Source organism: Mya arenaria, chromosome 6, assembly GCF_026914265.1.
Source record: "Mya arenaria isolate MELC-2E11 chromosome 6, ASM2691426v1".
In the NCBI taxonomy this organism is placed as follows: domain Eukaryota; kingdom Metazoa; phylum Mollusca; class Bivalvia; order Myida; family Myidae; genus Mya; species Mya arenaria.
Window position 1 is genome coordinate 16907931 of NC_069127.1, and position 25387 is coordinate 16933317.

The 25387-nt window shown below is 36.8% G+C and overlaps 1 protein-coding gene across 9 annotated transcripts in view; it reads left to right on the forward strand.

Annotated features, from left to right (window-relative positions):
- LOC128237080 (tubby protein-like) overlaps positions 1 to 23226 on the forward strand; it is a 53436-nt gene extending 30210 nt beyond the window's left edge. For 7 of the 9 annotated variants that reach the window (XM_052952286.1, XM_052952285.1, XM_052952281.1 and 4 more), the window contains 10 exons: positions 638 to 784; positions 1920 to 2117; positions 7542 to 7756; positions 10150 to 10359; positions 11366 to 11478; positions 15199 to 15298; positions 15735 to 15833; positions 16426 to 16513; positions 17997 to 18080; positions 19612 to 23226. In XM_052952286.1, the coding sequence (XP_052808246.1) occupies positions 638 to 784; positions 1920 to 2117; positions 7542 to 7756; positions 10150 to 10359; positions 11366 to 11478; positions 15199 to 15298; positions 15735 to 15833; positions 16426 to 16513; positions 17997 to 18080; positions 19612 to 19745 (1388 nt within the window). In that variant the 3' untranslated portion in view covers positions 19746 to 23226. Of the gene's footprint in view, positions 1 to 637; positions 785 to 1919; positions 2118 to 7541; positions 7757 to 10149; positions 10360 to 11197; positions 11311 to 11365; positions 11479 to 15198; positions 15299 to 15734; positions 15834 to 16425; positions 16514 to 17996; positions 18081 to 19611 lie in introns of all 9 variants that reach the window. The other 2 variants (XM_052952279.1, XM_052952287.1) reach the window with 2 other exon arrangements.
- Positions 23227 to 25387: the final 2161 nt, after the last annotated feature.

Sequence of the window (25387 nt, forward strand, 5' to 3'; positions counted from 1 at the left end):
TTGGCCTATTGTCAACAATGACAATAATTCATCAAGAGTTACTTCAGCTCAGAACAATATTTAACAAACAGTAAAACTGAACTTCCCCTGATATGATTGTGCAAATTGCCCTTCGATTTCAATGTAAATATTGAGAGAGTTGTTAAGCTATAAGTCATGCTTTGGCTTGACGTATGAGTAACATGGATATTTTTAGAATCATCAGATTAATGTTTTATTTATGCAAATAAAATGATGTTTATTCAAAAAAAGCAATATTACAAATAAACATGTATAGAATTAGATGAAGTGAAGACTGCTAACTTTAGCATGTCAGCAACTGACCAGCCCCTTTCAGTCACTCAGTAGTTCAATAATGGAATTAAATTAATTATATTAATAGTAGGCCATTCCATCGACTTAATTTCTTGAAAAAAGTATCCTATAATTAATGTGTATTTTTTCTGTATGATTTATTTAAAAGTTTCCTAACATGTTTGAAGACATAAATTTATCATGAGCCATCAAGAGAATTAAATGAACTTATTTTTAAACTACATTGTTTATTAACTAAGGTTGGCCTCCTCCTTGGATAGGCAACTGGTAAATGTCTCAGGCTTGTTCGCTCCTAGCACCCTATATTTTTGTGTACATACAGCATACCTTGGCCCGGAGAGTTACAATAATGATGGCAGTATCGTGGAGAGTTTGGGCGGGCCCATTCTGACACTGAACGACAACACTGTGGACAGTTGCAGCGACGGGCCCAGTGATGCTGATGACATCCCCACCATTGAGACTGAAGGTAAGCAGCCTGATCACCCCACCCCACCCAAACCTATTGTATACGACTGTCAATGAAAGTTTTGAAGCTTACCTTCATGAGCGCCTTTGTTCTGCAAATAAAGGCTAACATGTGAAACAGTGTTAACTGCTGAGTTCCATACAAGTTAACATTTTCAATATGTTGGTGGTTTCTTTACTAAAGAAATTGTGTTCATTGACAGTCTAATACATTGTTTATCCCAAAGTAGTGGTTGTTGTCTCATTAATAACTTTGTGATGCACAAAAAACTCCAAAATTTGGTGATATGAATAATTTATCATTGTAAAAAAATATATGCCAAAATGATTAGCTGTAATTTGTTATCGCATATTCGTACAATATCCTCTCACCATATTGACAAAGATAATACTGAAGTAAAATTAACACACACTATCTATTGATATATTTTCTCTTTCATTTAATAATAAAAATCTTTTCAAGGACAAGTAAATAGAAAGAAATAAAACTGATTGTTGCTTAAGAAAGCATGTAGGTGTTGTATCATCCTGGGCATGTCTTGGTGGTTGAACATGTACTGTAGTAGAAGAGTGGTGAATCCCCTGTGGTGTGTGTGTGCTGGGTGTCGTAATCCCTGTGGTGTGCCTCTGTGGGTGTTGTTACCCCATGGTGGGCCCCCTAGGGCGGGAGTGCATGCTGGCAATGGGTGTGTAGGGATCCGGAAATGCCAGTCCCCACAGTGCTAGAGCTTTGGAATTTGGGTCCCTGGGGATCAGTTTTGAAAATGCTAAGTATTATTGTCGTGAGAGAACTATATTTTAAAGAAACCCAATGTCTCTATTTCAAACAAAAAAGTCCAGGCATGTTAACCATAAATGAAAACCATTATTGTCATGAAACTATGTACGCTGTAACAATATGCAACTGTTGTAAGGCCCACACAGGTGGAGAATGTTGGCTACAGCTGTGGGTGCTCGGGATTTGGTATCAACCAACACTTAACACTAGCTTGCATGTGTGCTTTCACTCAAGTACACATTTCAAGCAAGCTTATATTACAATGCTTATATGTTTTAGCTCAGTGTTGACACTTGCGTGTTTATAATAAACAAAGTTTTTATACTATTCAAGCAAATTTTGTGTATGTTCTACACAGGAAACATGAAACCGAAAACAAAAAAGAAAAAAGGCAAGGGAGGTAACCCTGAAAATAATTGGGTGCACTCCCCTGAGAGGAACTTTGAGTTTATCCCAAACTCTGAGTCCTCAAGCCCGAGTGAAAGGGGTGTGGAGGGCGGCAAAGAGCCCAGAAATGACCATAAGTACAAACAGGCAGATCCCCAATTGCATCAAGGTATTGTACTGAGCCACACCAGTGTTCTATTAACTCTAGGGTGACTGGGCTTTACATGTACCATATAGTCGCATAGAACAGCCAGGCAAACTGCTCTCAAACTGTTTTTCCTCATGTATTTCCAATACCACACAACTGCATATAGTGTTTAAGAAAAGCATACATTATTATTATTAAACAAAACAGTTTGGGACCAGCTTTCCGGTAGCTAGCATGTTTCCTCTAGTATCTTAACAGGAATAGGTGTAATAACTGCTTTGTTATTTACTTCTTGCTACTTGAATGACATGAACTAACCTTTATACGTGTTTCTTAAGACCAGGAAGGTTATTTTTTCTTTGAAGAAAGATATATAAAATTAGATGTATTTAAGTCAGGGGAGATAATTGCTTCTTTTTACAATAATATTAATAAGAGTTGCTTTTCTTGAAATTATTGGAATTGTTTTAGGTGTCAGATTCATGTTAACTTTTCTAAAGCAACTTTTGTTTCAAATTATGTGGAAGTTTAAAATATAGTGGGGGAATATTTTTTTCCATGCACATATATACTTTTATATGTTGCTTTATGTCCACCATTAACCTTTGTGAATTTCCCCATGCAGTGTTCAAATGACCATGGCTAGTACAGAGAACATGATAACCAGTTTATATGTCCATGTGTGTGAACTTCCCCATGCAGCTTATTGTCTTATCATTAACTTAGATTGTCAAAGTTATGCTCACATTTGTTAAACATATACCCGTGTTTTAAAATGCTTATACTACATAAGGCTCCTGCAATTTACCATTTTTTGTAGAAGTGTACACAGGACATAAAAAACAAAAGGCTGCCATTTATAAAAAAGGCAATAGCCTGTACATTACTGGATCTTAAGATCATTGTCTTTGAATTTACTTCAAACATAATATGAATGTGTATTATAATGCAGATCCAGATAATTCATTGATTCGTTGTATATATTGTACAGATGTAGGAATGTTGACTTGCATATCATTCTGTGTGTATTGACAGCAAGAACTCATATTACAGTACAGGGCATTTTGTTTACCCATGTGACATATATATGTTCGGGATAAAAACTTCAATTGCCCAATCAGTCATACATATTGACCTGAAGTAAACATAATGTTGTGATGACATGATATTCAACTTTTTATGGCGGGTTGTCTCAAGGGGATTTAATATGAAACAGAGAAATTGCAAAATATTTATTAAAAAAAGTTGTTTTACATTTGTTAGTTCAGGACCGATAGGAATAATCGTAAATCAGTATGTTGAATATGGGATCCTATGTGACTGTTTTGGTCTGTGAGTTTGAAAAAGTTCACTGCCAAAAAACAACATGACGCCGTTTACGAGTGTAAACATGGGGGCCTTAATACATCATTAAATTTCATAGTAATGATCAAGTACTGGATGGACCATGGCATAAATGAGTACCGTACCAACAGTTTACCATGATGGCTGACTTTTTGACACGTCTTCGAAGTCTAGTTTTCAATTTTCGTCTATGACCTGGTCATGTTTAGTGCCTGTGTTGTGGGGTCTGGTTGACAGAGTTGTAATGTTTCCCCAACACAGGAAGGTAGAGGACAATTATTGGCAGTTTTTCTGACCATGGTTGACAGATACAGATTAATATTCTGGACCATGTGGCGACTTATCGATCTTGAGGGGATGTTTTGGGGAGGGAGCGTGCTTATGAGTTAAATGAGCATCTAAAGTAATTTGACTGCTTGTTACAAAGATGCTCTCTAGGATCGGAGTAAGTGATGACTATTTGCTGAGTGTTGATCAACTTTTTTTTCTATCGAAGTGTTATTCGTAGAGCCGTAGAGCACTAGACAATTCTGCTGCAGGATTGAAATTTAGCAGTTTCCTGTACTGAAATAGACTTTCTTTGTGCATATCACCGATATAAGTTTGTCATTTGTAAAAAATTAAATATTTCTAGCGTTTGGCATACTGCTGGTACTTTGAGGTTTAAGAGAAGATCTTAAGCTGCTCCCATATAAAATAAGGACACAACCAATGAAGAAAACAATAGTTGTATCCGAATTCAAATACTCTTGTTTCATTATGAACATTTGAAAAGACTTTTAAAAAAATTGAAATCAATTCATCCCTCAACTTTGTTGCTTTCATACTAACATATTTTGATTGATCAAAGTTTTCACCAGTTTCACCAGTTTAATATTTCACTTGTGAATAGAATTATTTTCACAGCTGCGAAGTTTGCTATGATAGTGAAAATAGTAATTTGAAAGTATTGCCAATTCTTTGTCAACCAAGTACTAGGATAGTTAATATACTCTCTATTATTATTAATGTAAAATGGCATGGCCGTGATATATTTGAATTGTAACACTTTTAATATGACGCCCAAATATGTCATTGTCAAAAAGTGCTTAATGCTATCATTCTGTATTATGTAGGAATTCAATGGCGATACATAGGTCGAACTGATGTAGTCGTATATATACCTTGTCAGCTATTCACGGAGATATTTCTATTCATTGAGAAATGGAACCAGTCCAAACAAATATTAGCCATGATTTAATACCTTTAAGTCAAGTTTTCATCCTATCTATACCACAGGGCAGGGACACAATTAAATGTATTGAAAATGTTACGAATGCTCATTCTGCTGCATCATTTTACTTCTACATGTGTTCATGGTGCCAGTGGAACCAGAGGCACTGTAGATTATCAAGCTACAAGTTAATTGAGAAGCAAGGAACATTCTAGCCTTAAGTATATGGTGGTACATTTGATTATTCTCGGCAATAAGTTATCCTATCCTGGGAATTTTGTTGAAATAGATGTTAATATGGACCATACAGGACATATAGGACAATGGTGGAATGGATTGATATGAGATAGGATAACAGAACAATGTCGTAATTCTGAGAGAATTGGATTAAGTATTGTCATGTGGTAGTTTTTATAAACATAAAATGGAAAGGTTTGGATTTTCCAAAGGTTAGGATTCAACTGCAGTTTTCAGGTTTTGTCAGGCATTTTTTTAGGTCTCAAGTTATTTCATAACCATTTGATACAGCTGTTCTTTGAAATAGGACACGTAAACCTTCACTCTGGCATAAATATTTCGGGGTAGTGCCCCATGCTAAATTGTGAACCATTAAGTAAGTCTCATTGAACTATTTCATTCAGTTGTATTGAGAGTTGTATGAATGTAACTATGTTTAGATGCAACATGATATTCAATATTTAAGATTTGTTAGGTGATTCGATTACCATTTAAAGGTATGCAGGTGTTGAATACTGGTTGAAGTTGATATTGAATGACAGTTCAGTGTGTTTGAGTCCAATGTGTCTGGATATAGCGATATCTCAATTCTATATTGTTATAACATGATAAGATAAAGTTGTTAATTTAAAATATGTCATCTTGGCCTATATAATAAACTTTGTTGTTAATAAAATTCAAAGTTCAACTTTAAGCTCGCTTAAATTAGAGGATTATTTTGCTCTTTTTTTAAATAATGCCGTTGTGACTTTTATGATAAAATGTGGTTCATATCTGTCATTGTGAAGTCACTGTAGTGAATATGAAGTAATTAATTGACAGTGTATTTAAGCTGGGACAGACGGGATTACTGTGTCACTGGCTCTTTAATGAATTGGATGTTTAAATTTTGCCATAGATTTGTCTTAAATCTGCATCTCCTTGAAAAACTTGAGAGTACAGTTTTGTTTTTCTTGTCAAGATCAAAAAGAATGTGTTTAGAAATTAACTTTTTATCAATTTTAATCTTGCATTCGCATAATAAGAAGAAACAACCAAGGAATTTACAGATTGAGCATTCATCCTGTGTGAGGGAATTTATTTCTGTTTTTCAATTTCATTGCTCATCTTGAATATATCTGTGAATTTCAATGTCAGTCTCTGCTATAAAACACAATTTAACGGGACAGCTGGGGGTTATGAGGACGTTTCAAGAAGCGGAATGAGAGAATGAGACTCTGTGTGTAGAGTGGAGACAGAAGCAACTGTGTGTTTGTGGTTGACTGTGTGTTGGTGGTTGACTCCGATCAGTGGTCACATGTTGCTGTGTGTTACTGTGGAAATTCTCCTGCAGTAGTCTGTGACAGATTATTTGCTTCCAGAGACACCAATTGCTTACAAGTAAATCAAAGGAACAGATGGATTGTCGGCAAATTGTGTTGCTTATTCGAGGCTTTATTGAGTGTAATCATTTGATTCATGGAGTGATGGTGTGTAATTGTGTAGGACAACCGTTGACTTATGGTTGTTGATGCCTAATATGGCAGAGAACAATCTTGCTTTTGAGTTTGACAGCGACCTTGAATTATGTAAGTTTTGAAAAACTGAAATTCTTATCAAGTTATTATCATGTATCTATAGTTATCTTTCTTGCTAATTGATTCATACTTTAAACCTTCTATAAGCGCAATAAGTACATGCATATCACCGTCACAAGATGTCCTTCTGTCTAGTCAAATTCCATTTCAGCTAGAGTAAAAGTTAGTTTATGCCTCTACTGTAGTCCTAGGTGTACCTATTTACATATCTGTCAAGACATATGTATATTGAAGATATAGTTCCTAATAAAATGTATGTATCCAGTAGTAAGGGTTACAAGTTCTAATGATTTCTTATTTTTGCACTTTCTACAACCACTTGTGCACTGTACTGACAGGAGTTTTTCACAATAGCAAAACCATAGTGATGTCATTTCAGTACATCAAGTGATACGTTTATTTTGTAATCTAAAATATCATGCACTCATTGACAGCAGTTGTTCATTCCATTACAAATATAACTGGATAGAGATCGTTAGTTAGTGTGCCATCGCATGTATGTTGCATGTTATGCACCATTGTAATGACTTTCTTTATTGCATGTTTTCCAACACACCAGTAACATAATCCGTAACTCTAATGTCAGCATCCCTGACATGATGCTTAGCAATATACTGCATCCATAACATGCTCCTTTGCTACATAATTTCAGATATACATATATATATATATATATGGCATAAATGACTGTCAATGCTTGGAAATTGAAGTTTCTCTTTGTAATAAAAGGTCCTCTTTGATGTAACATTATGCATTAATAGTTAATATAAATAAATTCAGAAAGATGGAACTAATATGATTCCCTAGTGTCGCTTATATTGTGGTGAAACCTCATAGAACAAAGAAAGAAAAAAAATGATATTCAACCATTCTAATTTACCATGGAATTATAACTCAATAGGACATCTTTTTTTTTCTTGAAAAAAAAAAATTTCTCCTCATCAATGTCAGTCAGATTCAGTTAATCATACCATAAATAAGTTCCATCGTTTTTGTCTCATTGAAAATGACAAGGCTTAACACAATTAGTACAGAAAAACAAATTATTTCACCCAGTAAATGCTCCTGTTCCAGCTGACAACAAGCCTGTCCCTTCAGGGAAGACCAAGAAGAAGAAGAAGAAAGAGAAGGCTGCACCTCCACCACGCTCCCCAGCAAACCGGAGTGGCTTCCAAGCGCCTGAGGACCCAGATGATGAGGTGGCATCGGAGAGTATGCCTGTGGGTCCCCCACCCAATGCCATACGAACCCCAAGTACTAAGAACCTGCAGGAGATGGCACGTTTCCAGGTGAGATTGGTTCACTCTAATAATTGTTCATTAAGTATATGGAGCAGCGTGATGAAAAACAACTCTGACAACCTTTTTTATATATTATAAAATTTTACTACATTTTATGAAAAAAATAGCATTTTAACATGCCTCTAGCAGTGTTGTTCAACTGAACCCAAGTAAAAAACTCCAGATATGTATTTTTACCAGATCTTGAAAAAAAAAACACGATTGCTTACCATATGTGAACATCCTTATATAGCCACAAGGAGTGGTGAAACATGCGTGCTATCTATCATGATCTGCTATCCTTGTTCTCACTTACAGTAAGTAAGGCCCAGTTTATTGTGGGGTAATTTTAAACTTTACAATGTAAACTAGGGTGTAATTGCTGATATGGGAACTGATCCTGAATAAAAATAAGTAAAGGCAGTAATTAAGATCAAATTAATTGTAATGAAAATGTTTCATTGACATTATATCACCATACTATTAAGTGATATCAGATAATCTAGTATTGCTTCTAAAAACATATGCTCTCTTCTAGTGGTGTCTGTCTGTCGTGCTCCATAAAGAGTTTGTTTGGACTGGTTTTTCCCCCTCCCCCTTGTTTCATGCTCCATGAAGAGTTTGTTTGGACTGGTTTTTCCCCCTCCCCCTTGTTTCATGCTCCATGAAGAGTTTGTTTGGACTGGTCTTTCCCCCTCCCCCTTGTTTCATGCTCCATGAAGAGTTTGTTTGGACTGGTCACCCCCCCCCCCCCCGCCTCATTTCATGCTCTATAAAGAGTTTAGTTGGACTGGTCATACCCCTCCCCCTCGTTTTATGCTCTATAAAGAGTTTAGTTGGACTGGTCATACCCCTCCCCCTCTTTTTATGCTCTATAAAGAGTTTAGTTGGACTGGTCATACCCCTCCCCCTCGTTTTATGCTCTATAAAGAGTTTAGTTGGACTGGTCATCCCCCTCCCCCTCGTTTTATGCTCTATAAAGAGTTTAGTTGGACTGGTCATCCCCCCCTCCGCCTTATTTCATGCTCCATAACGGTTTGTTTGGGATGTTCATCCGCCTGCCCCTCGTTTCATGCTCCACATAGAGTTTGTTTGGACTGGTCATTCCCCCATGCCCCTCAATTCATGCTCAATAAAGAGTTTGTTTGGACTGGTCATTCCCCCATGCCCCTCAATTCATGCTCAATAAAGAGTTTGTTTGGACTGCACTCCAAAATGCCAAACTCATTATCAATTGTGCCTGAAGAACACATTTTAAAACTTTGTTTCTAAGTCTGGAATCCCTAATGGCCCTGCTTCCTTTGTCTCCCTTTAATGTTGTCACATTTTCCTCGACATTTCAGGGCATGTTGACATGAAGACCTAATATTGCATGACAGTTGTCTCATTAACTTGATGTTCATGCTCACCTCCCATGCATCTCAATTATATTCTCCTGGTTCAGACAATCCATGAATCTTTCATTTGTGGTTTTCAACTGTAGCTTGATGTTCAATTGTCGGACAAAAACCTTGAAAAGATACACTATCACTCATTCTCTGTGCATTTTACTGCTGTGTGCAAATAAACTAAGAAAAATCTGTTTGTCCATTAGTTAAACACGATTGCAATGCCATTTTGCACCATAGAGACAGTTAATTGGACCAAAATCAACTTTCGATCAGTTCATTTCAACTCTTCAAAGAGGTTAATTTGTCACCCAGTTGTTCTTGTGAGCGTATTGTAAAGCTTCAATTTAACTGGCCGGTTGAAGTGAAACCAATGCAACTTGTGCATGTACCGATGCTTTGCGGGGTGTAATGAGCCTGCCTCTAAGTAAGTAAGTTCCATGTGAAATACCAAATGGTACCCAGCTGTAGTCAGTGATTCTTTGATGTGTTAAACCCATTGACAGGCCATAACTGCATTTCACTTCATTCAATATTCACTTGGTTGTTGTGGGCAGAGCAAATGCCATGTTCATTTAAGGATTCAAACCTTGAAATATAAAGTTCATTAGCAGACAGTAGTATGAACTATTAAAAGGGAAAATATACATTTTATATTCATGAAAGCATCAGGAAATGCATGGATGCAACTAAATGTATACATATGTCGATCAGTTAATCAGCACTCTTCTGCCCTCAAGTTAGAAATCTGTTAAAGGATATGCAGTAAACTGATTTATTTATTGTATTGTTTAAGAAATAGATTCAAACATCATTTTCCTTTCTTGGTGGTTACCCATGTTAGTTTATCATTCATGAAATTAATGTAACATTAACAATGATGTATATTGGACTTAGCAGGCCTGTGGATCATAGCCAAGCTAGAAAATAGTCGTCATGGTACATTAACCAGATTTTTAGTGTTCACAAACTGAGGTAACATTGAGGTAAACAAGTCTATTTTCTGTGTTTCAGGACGAGGACTCTGAAGATGAAGAGGCTGCCCAAGGCGCAATGGGGCGTGCATACTCCCCCGAGATGACAGAGAATCTTGACGACTTTGTGATTAAACCGGCACCACAGGGCGTCACCATAAAGTGCCGTATCACACGGGACAAGAAAGGCGTGGACCGCGGCATGTACCCAACATACTTCCTACATATGGAAAGAGATGATGGCAAACGGGTATGCTTTTATATAAAGAGATTATCATGTCACCTGTGTAAAATTGCAGACATCTAGGGATCATGTTGTCCGGCAGCTTCTTTGTCCATGACTTTACACTTTCATTTCTGCTCTCTTAGCTTATTGCTATGTTATTTCATCTCTTACAAGCTGCATCACACTATTGCAGAAGGGTGCTACAAAATAAGGTTGCAGCTCCCGTCTATAACACTTCTAAGCTGAAACCCTATTGCCCAAATACAATGTTTAAGGGCATAATATTACAAACAAAGTTGATCAACAACCTGATCACAATATTCACCTTAATTGTCAAAAATTTGACCAAGTTCACCTTGACTTTCCTCTCATACTCAAGCATTTTTTGTCCAGTCCTTAGCCATTGGGTTGACAATGGTAGTGGGTATGATATCTCAACCATTTTTAATAATTAATAAATACTAGCAGATCGCATTATGTATGCTAGAGTATGTATTCCATGAAATTGTTAAAATTTCGGTAAGCAACATCATATAATCAGGACCATTATTTAATTATATCCCTTGACCAAGCAATGTTAGCAAAGGCATAAGAACTATGTTTGAAATGTTGTTTTAATAGCTAGTTTGATTTGTACTCGTTTTTGAAAAAAGTACATCCAGCCCCTATAGGATATGCCTTTAGTTTTGATTACATTGTTATAGCAAAAAAATCAATACTTTCTAAGCTTATTTATTTATGCAATTGTAGCATCTCTTAAAGTTAACTTTCTGTCTGCACACCAATGCTTAATATATGTATTAATCTTCAACATGTGGGAAGGACTTAAAGTAATACATTTCTAACCAACGTCTTATTACAGGTGTTTTTATTAGCGGGTAGAAAAAGAAAAAAGAGTGCTACATCAAATTACTTATTATCAACAGACGCGACGGATCTGTCACGAGGCGGAGAGGCATATGTTGGGAAAATAAGGTAGTACCAGTTACACAGTATGATGATAAGCATATTCTTACATTGAAAATTTCAGGTGTTTTTATTAGCGGGTCGGAAACGAAAGAAATCAAAAACCTCAAACTATCTGCTTTCCACTGACCCTATCGATTTGACGCGGAGTGGTGAGAATTTTGTGGGAAAACTGAGGTACATTTTTTTGTGCACCCCCAACTGTGGTGGTTCAACCCCTCTTTTCACTCACAATACTGCAAGTGCTAGATTAGTTCTTGGATGTCAAATTTTGTATTGTTGCTGATGTTAATTTGTCTAGATTGTTTTTTTTGTGTTGGTTAGAAAACTAAAGCTCAAATTTTGCTTGAGACTTGTAAAATGTTTGCATGGCTTGTTCAATATTTTAGTTTATGTGTGGGATAGATAAAAGAATAAAGAACTAATTGGTTAATTTGAAGTTGATAATGGCAAAAGAGCAGTATTTTTCTTCCCAATTTATTTTTTCATTAATTTTTATTACGGTAATCATACCTTTTAACAGTAGAGACTATTTTCAATGGCCTCTTGCTTCTGTTCACTAACTGTTTTTGCTGTAGTAACATCAACCCTTTCACTCCTTCTTTTAGCTTGTCTGTTTCTCAAAACATGAATACCTTTATAGATATTAATATGAAGCTTGGTAAACCTGTTCACAATGACAAAACATACATGTGTAAATAGTTTTAATAATCCGCTTAAAATTATTTTTGAGTTATGACTCTTGTTTATCCATAAAAAAATAGAGAAGCGTTAACTTCTGCTTGCCTAGCTCTTGTTTGATTTGAGCTGTAATGTCAGGGATATTTGAGATAGACATTTTATGGATTTAATAACACCATTTATGACTGTTTTCAACATTGCTGTATGTGGCTTTCTAGCTTAGCTCATCTATTTTGCAGAAAAAAAATCTGAATTATAGTCTTAGCATTGATGTCATTGGTGTGGATATCATAGTCTTCAAACTTTGACCTCGGTCATAACCCCAAAAAACATTGGAAATATATACCAATTAAATTTTGGTTCACATTCTGAAGGATACAATGCACATGCACAGCAAGGAACATGACTCTTCTTTCAAGAAATGTTGAATTATGCCCCTTTTTTGACTGAAATACAGCAGACAAGCATTGATGGTCACTCTGGGTTCTCTTATTATCTCTAATTTGGGTTTAAAGGGACTCTCATGTTTTGGCACTATTTTTATGCCCCCGATGGTGGGCATATTAAAATCGCACCGTCCGTCCGTCCGTCTGTCCGGCCGGCCGGCCGGCCGGCCGGCTCTGTAACTTTCCCTTGTATGGACAGATTTTAAAATAACTTGCCACATGTGTTCCACATACCAAGACGACGTGTGGCGTGCAAGACCCGTGTCCCTACCTCAAAGGTCAAGGTCACACTTAGTGTTTATTCACAATGGAGTGCTGCATATAAGGACATAGAGTATAGGTTGTCGTGTCCGGGCTGTGACTTTCCCTTGTATGGACAGATTTTAAAATAACTTGCCACATGTGTTCCACATACCAAGACGACGTGTCGCGTGCAAAACCCGTGTCCCTACCTCAAAGGTCAAGGTCACACTTAGTGTTTATTTACAATGGAGTGCTGCATGTAAGGACATAGAGTATAGGTTGTCGTGTCCGGGCCATAACTTTCCCTTGTATGGACAGATTTTAAAATAACTTGCCACATGTGTTCCACATACCAAGACGACGTGTCGCGTGCAAGACCCGTGTCCCTACCTCAAAGGTCAAGGTCACACTTAGTGTTTATTCACAATGGAGTGCTGCATATAAGGACATAGAGTATAGGTTGTCGTGTCCGGGCTGTAACTTTCCCTTGTATGGACAGATTTCAAAATAACTTGCCACATGTGTTCCACATACCAAGACGACGTGTGGCGTGCAAGACCCGTGTCCCTACCTCAAAGGTCAAGGTCACACTTAGTGTTTATTCACAATGGAGTGCTGCATATAAGGACATAGAGTATAGGTTGTCGTGTCCGGGCTGTGACTTTCCCTTGTATGGACAGATTTTAAAATAACTTGCCACATGTGTTCCACATACCAAGACGACGTGTCGCGTGCAAAACCCGTGTCCCTACCTCAAAGGTCAAGGTCACACTTAGTGTTTATTTACAATGGAGTGCTGCATGTAAGGACATAGAGTATAGGTTGTCGTGTCCGGGCCGTAACTTTCCCTTGTATGGACAGATTTTAAAATAACTTGCCACATGTGTTCCACATACCAAGACGACGTGTCGCGTGCAAGACCCGTGTCCCTACCTCAAAGGTCAAGGTCACACTTAGTGTTTATTCACAATGGAGTGCTGCATATAAGGACATAGAGTATAGGTTGTCGTGTCCGGGCTGTAACTTTCCCTTGTATGGACAGATTTCAAAATAACTTGCCACATGTGTTTCACATACCAAGACGACGTGTCGCGTGCAAGACCCGTGTCCCTACCTCAAAGGTCAAGGTCACACTTAGTGTTTTTTCACAATGGAGTGCTGCATACAAGGTCATAGGGTATAGGTTGTCGTGTCGGGGCTGTATCTTTCTCTTGTATGGACAGATTTTAAAATAACTTGCTACATGTGTTCCACATACGAAGACGACGTGTCGTGTGCAAGACCCATGTCCCTACCTCTAAGGTGAAAGATACACTAAGTGTTTATTCACAAGGGAATTCTGAATATAAGGACATAACAGTGTAGGTTGTCAAGTATGGGTGGTATTTTTTATGTTCAAAGGCAATTTAAAATAACTTGCCATATGTATTTGACACGTAAAGGCAAGATCAACTTTTCATGTACTGACCTTGTTCGTAGGTCAATGTCACATTCGGGGGCATTCGTCACATACTGTGACAGCTCTTGTTTGTTCCTGGTAATGCAACTGAAAACATATTGCAGAAAAACATATGCTTTAAGTCAAAACCTCACGCCCACAAGGACTCATACACAAACATAAGGATAACTTAACCTTTAAGCCTTTTACTAACGCTATTCAAAATCAAAGACTTCAAAGACAATATTTAAGCATATATCTACATTTGTTGAAGGGTTCCAGCTGTCATTTTCTTAGTTTTAACACACCAAATGATTTGCCACACTTTATTGCATCATACAAGAAAAAGTGCATTTTACAAAAAATGAGCAAGTCCCTTCAATACCCTACACACAGTTAACCTTATTTTAGTTTTGCAGTTTTCTCACTTCCCTAACAGTTGTGTTTCCGGTAACAACAAATTTTCTCATTTGGTTTTCTTATGTTTGATACAAACCCTTTGTTGTAGACAGCATTGTTTCTTTTTTGTTATGTATACATATTTTATTGTTTCTTTTTTACTATATATTCCTTGTTTCCTACACAAGTACCAGGTAGTGATTCATATCTTATAGACACTTGTAGTTAGAAAAAGAAGCAGGAAAGAAATCATTAATTGAATTTCAAGGGATTTTTCTTGCAACAATGTTTTAGTGATAATATCTTGAGTTGTTGAAACAGCTTAATGATTATTAATAGACCCAGTTGTATTAATCATCATTTAGATTGTAATTTTATGCAAGAATATTTATTTTTAGAATATTTATATATTAAAGTAGAATGTGTAAATATCTTGTTTTTAATTAAATGTAAAGGGTTATAGACGTACATGTACTAGAAAAGGCCTTTATTTTGAATGTACTGTTTGTTATGATAGATGACGCTTTAGGTAAATTATGAATTTTCTTCTGTTATTTGTTTCAACATTTTAGGATGTTTTTCATATTTACGTATAATTTTAAGAATGTTGAAAACAAGGTAATAAAGGTTCTGCAACATTTTTATTGTACTATCCAAATAAACTCACTGTGATCCGCCTTTATTTTATAGATCAAATCTTCTGGGAACCCAGTTTACTCTGTATGACAATGGGGAAAACCCGAAACAGGGCATGGAGACCGCCCGCAAGGAGCTTATTGGAATTGTCTATGTAAGTGTGATTTCAAAAGAGGTCTTAGCTCCTTTACCAATTTAGGACAAATTTCTCGTACTCATAAATTTTATGATTGACAATGATCAACTGTTAGAACCATTGCAAACTTTATGTCTAGTATATATATATAAATCGTCGACAGAGGATATGAAGTATGAAAAATATCAAGTACTAATGCAGGAGGTTGTAATTTAAACCACAATTTCAGCATGTGCCTTGACTTTGTAAATTTGATGCATACCTGGGTGATATAGCAATCAAACTGTAGTCCACATGATCATACATGATGGGTTGAATATTGCAACCTTTTAACTGACATCTTAACAAGCGGGATTCTCCACTTAATACTAAATACACCTAGTACATGTCTTGTGTCTTGAGGTGACCTGTATTATTCTCTGCTCTAACTAGAGTTGCTGGTGTGTGTTTTCAGGAGACCAACGTGCTTGGCTTCAAGGGACCTCGCAAGATGACCATTATCATTCCCGGCATGAACCTGGACCATGAGCGAGTAGACATCAAACCAACATCGGTACGTGTTGTAATATATGTCATTTTCACAGTTTGCGATTATTGTGTTTATATTGGTTCAAGTTATTTGAAGCAACAATGCTGGTACTCACAATGCATAGCCTTCTTCTTATTGACAATATGGTAGTTTTATAGTATAAAGAAAATCTGATAACAAGCAAAATCATAAAAGACAAACCCTCTTGCTGTTGTTTTATATGTATTTAAGATTGTAAGCTTGTCTGTTTTTCATAGAAAAAAAATGGTTGTATTGTCAAAGCCTTGGTGTCAACTTTGTCATTGTTAATGGCATTGCTGTTGTGGTCATCAGCATTGTTAAGCTAAATCTTAAACCTTGGCTATAACTCAAAAACCATTTAAGAATTTCAAATCAAACTTAGTACACTTGTAACTTGGGGCAATACGCACATGTTTAGCAAGGCATATAACTCCGTCTTTATTAATTACCAAATTTTGCTCCTTGACTGAAAGTAACAGTAAATGTTGTTCGCTCCATGTCACTCTTGTTTTAGTCTTGACTGAAATCCTGTATTAAAACAGGCTTGTAACACTGCTCCCACTCTTTGGTCTACATAATTGTCTTACTCCCACAGGATCATGATGGTCTCATTGAGCGATGGAAGCGAAAGAACATGGACAACATACTGGAGCTTCACAACAAAAGTCCTGTCTGGAATGACGGTATGTATTTACAGATACATGGTCTCCCTTACCTATCCAAAATGACATGACACCAAGCCACTGCCATTGTGATATTCATTATTGGTTAACTACCGTTATGAAGAGTGTAAAACTGGGATGTTTAATTTTAACTGCACAATAAATATACGAGGACTTGGATTCAATGGATTAATAACATTAGATGTCTTTGTTTAACAAGTTCGCCCCAATGGAAGCATTTTTCTGTGTGTGGAAGATAACAGAAAAAGACTGATTTCTTTCTCCTTGTTTGCAAAGTTCAGCTGGATCCCTGCTCAGCAGTATAAAGCCTACTTAATGTAAATTAATGGCATCAAGAACGATAGTTATGGCTTTAGGATAATTGATTACACACACTGGAATTATAAAGGATCTATAGCACATTATTAATCGGGAATGATTCAGGCAAAATACGAAACACCTGCGGCCTGCTTCAATAGAGATCTTACTTGGTATTAGTCGTAAATTGAATTTACACAACTATCATATTTTTGTTATTTTGCCACATATTTGTGTGAAATGAAATTCGAGCCATTATAAATAAAGTGGTTGAATAAAAATATCAACTTTTATTCATTTTGCATATCATCTTTTGCCATTTTTTGATGTTTATACAAATTTTAAGATTAAGAAAGTTCTGGCTAAGATCCTTTGTCTCTTGCCTCAATTTCTCCAACAAAATTATGATCCAAATATTTACTTTATCAAACTCAGTGCTCTTTTTTCATTTTGGTACAAAATTGTGTTATATTCTTCTTATTTGCAATCAAATTATGACAAGTATTTAGACTCAATGAATTAAAATACATAAAATTCATATCCTTAAGATATGTTGAGAAATTTGAGCCAGTGTGCACAATTATTTATATAAATGACCTAGACGTATATAAAAGTATGTCTGTAGGGAAAACAAAACCCGCTTTCTAGTATAAAACAATTACATGAAATGTGCATCGTCTAGACCAGTAGTGAACCACTTGTATTCAGAAGTCCCTCTGAAATGAGCCTTTGGCAGGGAAGGAAACTAACAGCCCCCTCCTAGATCCATCAGCTGTTGTCATAGTCTGCATGAACTTGGAATTTATCTTCTTTTTTAAGCGTATCTATTTGTTTAAAAAAGGTCGAGGTATTGTCTCGGCCTTAATGTTGAGGGCAGATGCGTCATAGGGCAAATCTATAATCTTGGTTATAGCTTAAAAAATCATTCAATACATTCTAATAAAACTTGGTACAAATATTGCTAGTGATAATATTCACATTTATAGCAAGGCCCATAACTCTGGCTGTAGTATTTTTCTACTTGTTCTTAAAGTAACATTTCATCTTTCAACTTCCAAACAAATTTCTCTGTCTGTTTTTTAAAACTTTCAACTTGCATAACCTTACAGACTATAAGACAATTGGAAGTCATTTCATGTAAAGAAATATTGTCTTTGTTTAATCATGTTTCCTCTATGTATTTCAGAGACACAGTCATATGTGTTGAATTTCCATGGGAGGGTGACACAAGCATCTGTGAAAAATTTCCAGATTGTACATGATAATGACAGTAAGTAGAATTTTCTCATTTAATTGAATTATTTAATGGGTCCACATTGTAAATTGGAAAAAGAGGATTTCAGTTTGACCTTCTCTTTGTGTTCCTATATCCTGAGATTCAACCTTGAGGAAATAACTTCTGGGGTCATATTCAATTTCGTTCATTATCCTTGTCCTTAGACACGCCTTCAGTCCATTGGCCAGTTATTTTTACAGTCCAATCAAAACATTAGGATTGTAACCTTAATATTAAGTGAAATCTAAAGCTTATTGCATTCAGCCCCTGGATGTGAATTGCGTTCATTTTAACCTTAAAGAAGGGTCATTTTTGTGTCGCCTGAAAAGACGACATATAGGGGTTACTTTTGTCGGCGGCGGCGGCGGCGTCCGCGTCCCATTTTCACTTGTCCAGGGCATATCTCCTAAACTATTAGTGGTATCAACTTGAAACTTCATATGTAGATAGATCTAATTGAGGGCAAATGCAGTGCACAAGAACTGTTACTCTTGCTTCCATATTTTTAGAGTTATTGCCCTTTGTTATTTTTCATGCTTAAAGTTTTGTCCGGGGCATATCTTGTAGAATATAAGAGTTATCAACTTGAAACTTCATATGTAGATAGATCTCATGGAGGGCAAGTGCAGTGCACAATAACAGTAACTCTTGCTTTCTTAGTTTTAAAATTATTGCCCTTTGTTAATTTTCATGCTTAAAGTTTTGTCCGGGGCATATCTTGAAGAATATAAGAGGTATCAACTTGAAACTTCATAGCTAGATAGATCTCATTGAGGGCAAGTGCAGTGCACAATAACAGTAACTCTTGCTTTCTTAGTTTTAAAGTTATTGCCCTTTGTTAATTTTCATGCTTAAAGTTTTGTCCGGGGCATATCTTGAAGAATATAAGAGGTATCAACTTGAAACTTCATAGCTAGATATATCTCATTGAGGGCAAGTGCAGTGCACAATAACAGTAACTCTTGCTTTCTTAGTTTTAAAGTTATTGCCCTTTGTTAATTTTCATGCTTAAAGTTTTGTCCGGGGCATATCTTGAAGAATATAAGAGGTATCAACTTGAAACTTCATAGCAATATAGATCTCATTGAGGGCAAGTGCAGTGCAAAAGAACCGTTACTCTTGCTGCCATATTTTTAGAGTTATTGCCCTTTGTTAATTTTCTTGCTTAGGTTTTGTCCGTGGCATATCTCGTAATCTATAGGAGGTTTCAACCTGAAACTTATTCCGAAGGTATATCTGATTGAGGGTTCAAATGCCACCTACACTTGAAAGTTAAATGGCAACATCATTGTCTATAAATGAATAAAATGCCAATCTAACAGCTTTAATATTGACAGTAAATAATTCGTCAGGCGACACATCCGACTCGCGGAGTTCTAGTCTTGTCAGATGTCACTTCTGAAAAAGATGGTACTTACAATGGGAAGATGATAAGTTTACTTTTAAAACCTAAACCAGTACAAAGTTAGTCGGCGGCACAGACTGAAAATGCCATCTGTATAAAAATCTGCATTTTACTTTTCAGTGGACTACATTGTGATGCAATTTGGTAGAGTTGCGGAGGATGTGTTTACGATGGACTTTAATTACCCGATGTGTGCGTTACAAGCCTTCGGTATCGCTCTCAGCAGCTTTGACAGCAAGCTGGCGTGCGAGTGATTACCCCACTCACCTACACTGTGTACAGATATATCTCCCATCCATTCTAGTTCCATCGAGGATTCAGAATTCCATTCTAAGCTCACCGACTTTTATCAGGAACTAGTGCATTAGGAGTGTTAAGGCTTGAAGTGACATTAAACATAGAAGAACTCGGAACGTACATGCTTTTGTCCATTGATAGAACTCCATACTGTTTTGCTTCATGAATTGTACTTTTAGTGATACTGTTACATAGCTTCAATATTAATAACTTGTACAAGAATATTTAAATGCGCTGTGTTAAGGTTTGATGAGCTGGATCTCAGACACATTTTACATTAACGGAAATCTGTTACCATGTGATACTAGTTTACCACTTAGACTTATTTACAAACCTGTTACGTTTTGGTTTTAATGAATAGAATAATCAAAAAAGTTATTCCGTCAAATGCATCGCTTCCATGACTATTGAGGCTGACTCTGACTTTTCTGTGCAATAACACTGTCTGTCTGCTAAAGTGGGGTAAAATGTAGGATGTTTCCTTGGAGAACTGGCAGTTACATACAGTTATACTGTGGAATGAATTCTATGAAAAATAACACAAAGTATAATTCATAAATTTCCAGGAAAATGTTCACATCTGTGCTTTTTGAGATTAAATTTCATTTCTTTACAGCAGAACTGAACAAAGAGAAATTGCATGTTTCACAATGCAAATATGTTGACAATTGTTTATTTTGGAGTGGACCAGGGTTACATTCCAAACTCACATTAGCGTCTCAACGCTCAAAATACTAACATAAGTTATTATCAGTATTTCTAGAAAGTCAAACAATGATTATAATTGTCGATGCTCATATTTTTCTTGTACATTGCCATAGGCTATACAAACAATAACATATCAGAATGGTGATTTATAGCTGTGTAAATGTTGGCCCCTTGATGTGTAAACATGTGTGTGGAATTGTGCATGTTTCTTTGAAAATGTTTAGTTTTTTGTCTTGTGAGGCACTTACATAATGTGAAAATGATTGAATACTTAGGACTACTGCTGTGTTGACAAGTTATATTCCTTCAACAGTTATCTTTGCCTTGATACTTTTCGTAAGTACTTAAATCTTGGTTTAAAGCAATTTCTGAGTTGTTTAAGTGTGACTGTAATTAACTTCATATTGTTGTTATTCTGTGCATTTTATTTTCATCATTTTCTTGACATTCCATTGTTTAAAAATGTGTTTAAAACATAATGCTTCAATGTATTTTATAGAGCTTGTACTTAAACGTTCTACTGCAGATTTCTGTCCCAACCCTTATCTTCTTCTACCTTGCCTGTTTCCGCACAATAACTGATTTCGTTCTTATAGTCTTAGCCCTTGTGGTGTTGGAGTCGTAGTGCAAAACTAAATATTTGTATGAAAAGCTACAGAAACAAGCTCAGTAGAAAAAAGTTTAAACATAAACCCGGTTTAATTGCACTGGGTAAATGCCATAGACATAGAACATAAAATCACAAACAAGAAACATGGAAGAACAGCACAAAACTCCACAAGCAGCACAGTGCATACATACTACATACAAAAGCCTGCTCCACTAGAAAAAAATCAAGATATTTAGATGCAACTTGGTACACATTTGCCAGAGACAACATTCACATGCATAGCAAGGCCCATAACTCTGGCTTTAATAATTGCTGAGTTATGCCCCTTATTTGCCTCCAAAGGGCAGTAAACCTTGATAAACAAAGACAACTTTGTCGTCTATTACTCTTGTTAGTGATTTATAGGAATAATATAATAGAATATAATAATAGTTATATGAATGACTTTATACTTGTCAAACAATTCAGTTGAAGAATTCTATACTGTGCTAATAGATTTTATGTTTATGTAAATGATATATATATATATATATATATATATCTACGAGTTCTGTGATTTCATTGTAAAGCAATGTAACGTTGTGTTTATTGTAGATTTCTATCTGGTTTTTAGTTGTCCTCATTTTATTTTCCATTCTTAAGTTTGGTAATTGTATATATATAAAACGACTTTGAATACGGTCTTTTTATAAGACTTTTGTTTTAAAACAATTATTTCAAGAAGATCTTACATCGTATTTTAACATGATAGATCTAGAATAATGAGTTAAAATATAAACTTTAGCTTAACATGTCTGCTTTCACCTATTCGGATTAAAAGTGAAAGTGAATATAATTTCTAGTCGCAGCATAACCTCAGAAGTTGCAAGCATGTGATATGTTACGAGTATGTGTTAAAATTTAACATGACAAGCTTTACATACAGAATTTGTGTTAATAAAACTTTTATTAAAACTTGACATCACCATTGTAGTCATAAGATAAACATTATGTACAATGTATGTTTGTTTATACTCTATCTGTGTTACTGGTATTTTAAACTCTGAAGCCGTCCTTTGTATTTATTGTTTATGTGTGCTTTATATTTTGTATTATTGCCAAGATTTTGAGTATTTTTCCATTCCGCGTGTCTGTGTGTTGAAGCATTATTGTGTATAAGTTTAATTATGAACCTGGCGCCAATTTCTCGAAACTTCTTCAGCTTAATAGGCTTAAGTTGCTTATTTCAATTTGACAAAACACATACTTAAATATGATTTTGGTAAATAAAATATGGTTTATTGTGATAAACATAACAGTAATTCCTATCTTATAACTCTTATTGAAGTTGATATTAAGCGAATTAAAGACAAAGGAAAATAGTGAGATTAGTGTAATCCTGTTATAAGGGACTTGGGAAGTTTCGTGAAGCTGGGGCCTGGTGCCTGTTACAATAAACGTCTTAGTCATAAAGTGGAATTCTGTTGCATCGTTTCATTATTTGGCAATGTTTCAGTATGGAATATTTAAGATGAAAACATGACAGTGAGAAACAAAAATATAATATTATACAAACTGCGATGTAACTACAGATTTAAGATGTTCAAAGTAACATTCAATATCCTTTATTAAGGCAGGCCCCATGAACACTGTGTCCGTGCATTCTCCTCTAGTGAAGCATTGATGCAGATGTGGAATCAATTCCGATAAAAAGTTTAAGAAGGCATTTTCCTAAGTTACGTGTTTAATTTTACTATGATTTATTCCGCATGCTAATGAAAATTACACTGGGAAACGATGTCTATGTTGTATTGTATTTGAAAAGAAGTTTCGAACGCTTATTAGAATTCTGCTTTTGTACTTCTAAGGGAAGAATTTATTACAGTTTACAGTGTTACATAATATAGTAAATTTTTCACACTTAGGGTTGAATTGATATTTTGCCTGTTTAGAACAAGATACTTGCTTATGAGAATTTCTATGTTAAGAGAATGAAAAAGAATGTGACTATAGGTAAAGCGGTTGGTAGGTTTGATGTATTGTTTATGACTGATGTGTTACTGGTTCCAAATGAATTGTTACGTGATCATCTGTTATGTGTCCATGTCTCATATTATTTAAAATAAACATTGATAAATAAGCAGTACTATTTTGTTTGGCCGGTCTTCACATTGCTTAGAGCATGCGACCCTTATACAGTATGGGAACAAGAACAGAGCAGCTAGCAGCCACGCCATGGCTCAACGCTTTTTTCATTCAGCCACGCCATGGCCTATCGTTTCTTACATCTAGCCTTCCATGGCAACGCTTCTTACATCCAGCCTTCCATGGCCTATCGTTTCTTACATTCAGCCTTCCATGGCTCAAGGCTCTTTACATCCAGCCATGGCATGGCTCAACGCTTCTAACATCCAGAGAGACCATGGCTCAACACTTCTTACAGCCAGCTACGCCATGGCTTCCAACATCCATACACGCCATGGCTCAACCTTCCTTACATCCAGCCACGCCATGGCTCAACGCTTCTTACATCCAGTCAGGCCATGATTCAAAACTTCTAACATCCAGTCACGCCATGGCTCAACACTTCTTACATCCAGCCAGCTTATGAATCAAAACTTTTACATCCTGCCACACCATGGTTCATCGCTTCTTACATTCACCCAGGCTATGGCTCAACAGATCTTACATCCAGCCAGGCCATGGCTCAACACTTTTTACATTCAGCCAGGCCATGGCTCAACACTTCTTTCATCCAGCCAGGCTATGACACAACACTTCTTACATGCAGCCAGGCTATGACTCAACGCTTCTAACCTCAAGCCAGGCCATGACTCAACACTTCTAACATCAAGCCAGGTTATGACTCGATGGCGAAACTGGTCCCAGCCGCGACAAGTGCAGGGATGCTGAGATATCTTCGACCCGCCCTACCCAGTTTTAGGCATTTTTCGCTGCGTTTTAGAGTATAAAATAGCCTTGTAGGCGAATGGAAACGGTGACGCAATGACATCAGAGTTGCGCCGACGGTGGCGTAACGTTGGAAATCGAGAGTGCTAAATTTCAAGACCAGTACGGACCTCCTATCATTTGTGGTTCCGGAGATATCGTAGAGATTTGCGTCCCCTTACAAGGTAGGTTGGGGCACGTTGAAAAGTACGAAATGTCACGAATTTGGTCATACTTTGACGCATTGGAAACCGGTGACCAAATATCATCTCGGGCATCCCGACAGGTTCATCTTGTAGAGTAGAGCGTCCCCTAAATGGCAAAACTGGTCAAAGCCGCGACAAGTGCAGGGATGCTAGGGAGATATCTTCGACCCGCCCATCCCAGTTTTAGGCATTTTTCGCTGCATTTTAGAGTATAAATAGGCTTGTAGGCGAATGGAAACGGTGACGCAATGACGTCAGAGATGCGCCGACGGTGGCGTAACGTAGGAAATCAAGAGTGCTAAATTTCAAGACCATTACGGACCTCATATCATTTGTGGTTTGCGTCCCCTTACAAGGTATGTTGGGGCACGTTGAAAAGTACGAAATGTCGCGAATTTGGTCATATTTTGACGCATTGGAAACCGGTGACCAAATATCATCCCGGGCACTCCGACAGGTGCATCTTTTAGGGTAGAGCGTCCCCTAAATGGCAAAACTGGTCCCAGCCGCGACAAGTGCAGGGATGCTGAGATATCTTCGACATCGCCGTAAACAGTTTTTGGCATTTTTCGCTGCATTTTAGAGTAAAAATTAGCCGTGTTGGCGAATGGAAACGGTGACGTAATGACGTCTTAGATGCGCCGACGGTGGCGTAACGTAGGAAATCGAGAATGCTAAATTTCAAGACCAGTACGGTTCTCAAATCATTTGTGGTTCGGGAGATATCTTCGAGATTTGCGTCCCCTTACAAGGTAGGTTGGGGCACGTTGAAAAGTACGAAATGTCAAGAATTAGGTCATACTTTGACGCGTTGGAAACCGGTGACCAAATATCATCCCGGGCATCCCGACAGATGCATCTTGTAGGGTAGAGCGTCCCCTAAATGGCAAAACTGGTCCTAGCCTCGGCAAGTGCAGGGATGCTGAGATATCTTCGACACCGCGCACCCCAGTTGTAGGCATTTTTCGCTGCGTTTTAGAGTATAAAATAGCCTTGTAGGCGAATGGAAACGGTGACGTAATGACGTCTTAGATGCGCCGACGGTGGCGTAACGTTGGAAATCGAGAATGCTAAATTTCAAGACCAGTACGGACCTCCTATCATTTGTGGTTCCGGAGATATCGTAGAGATTTGCGTCCCCTTACAA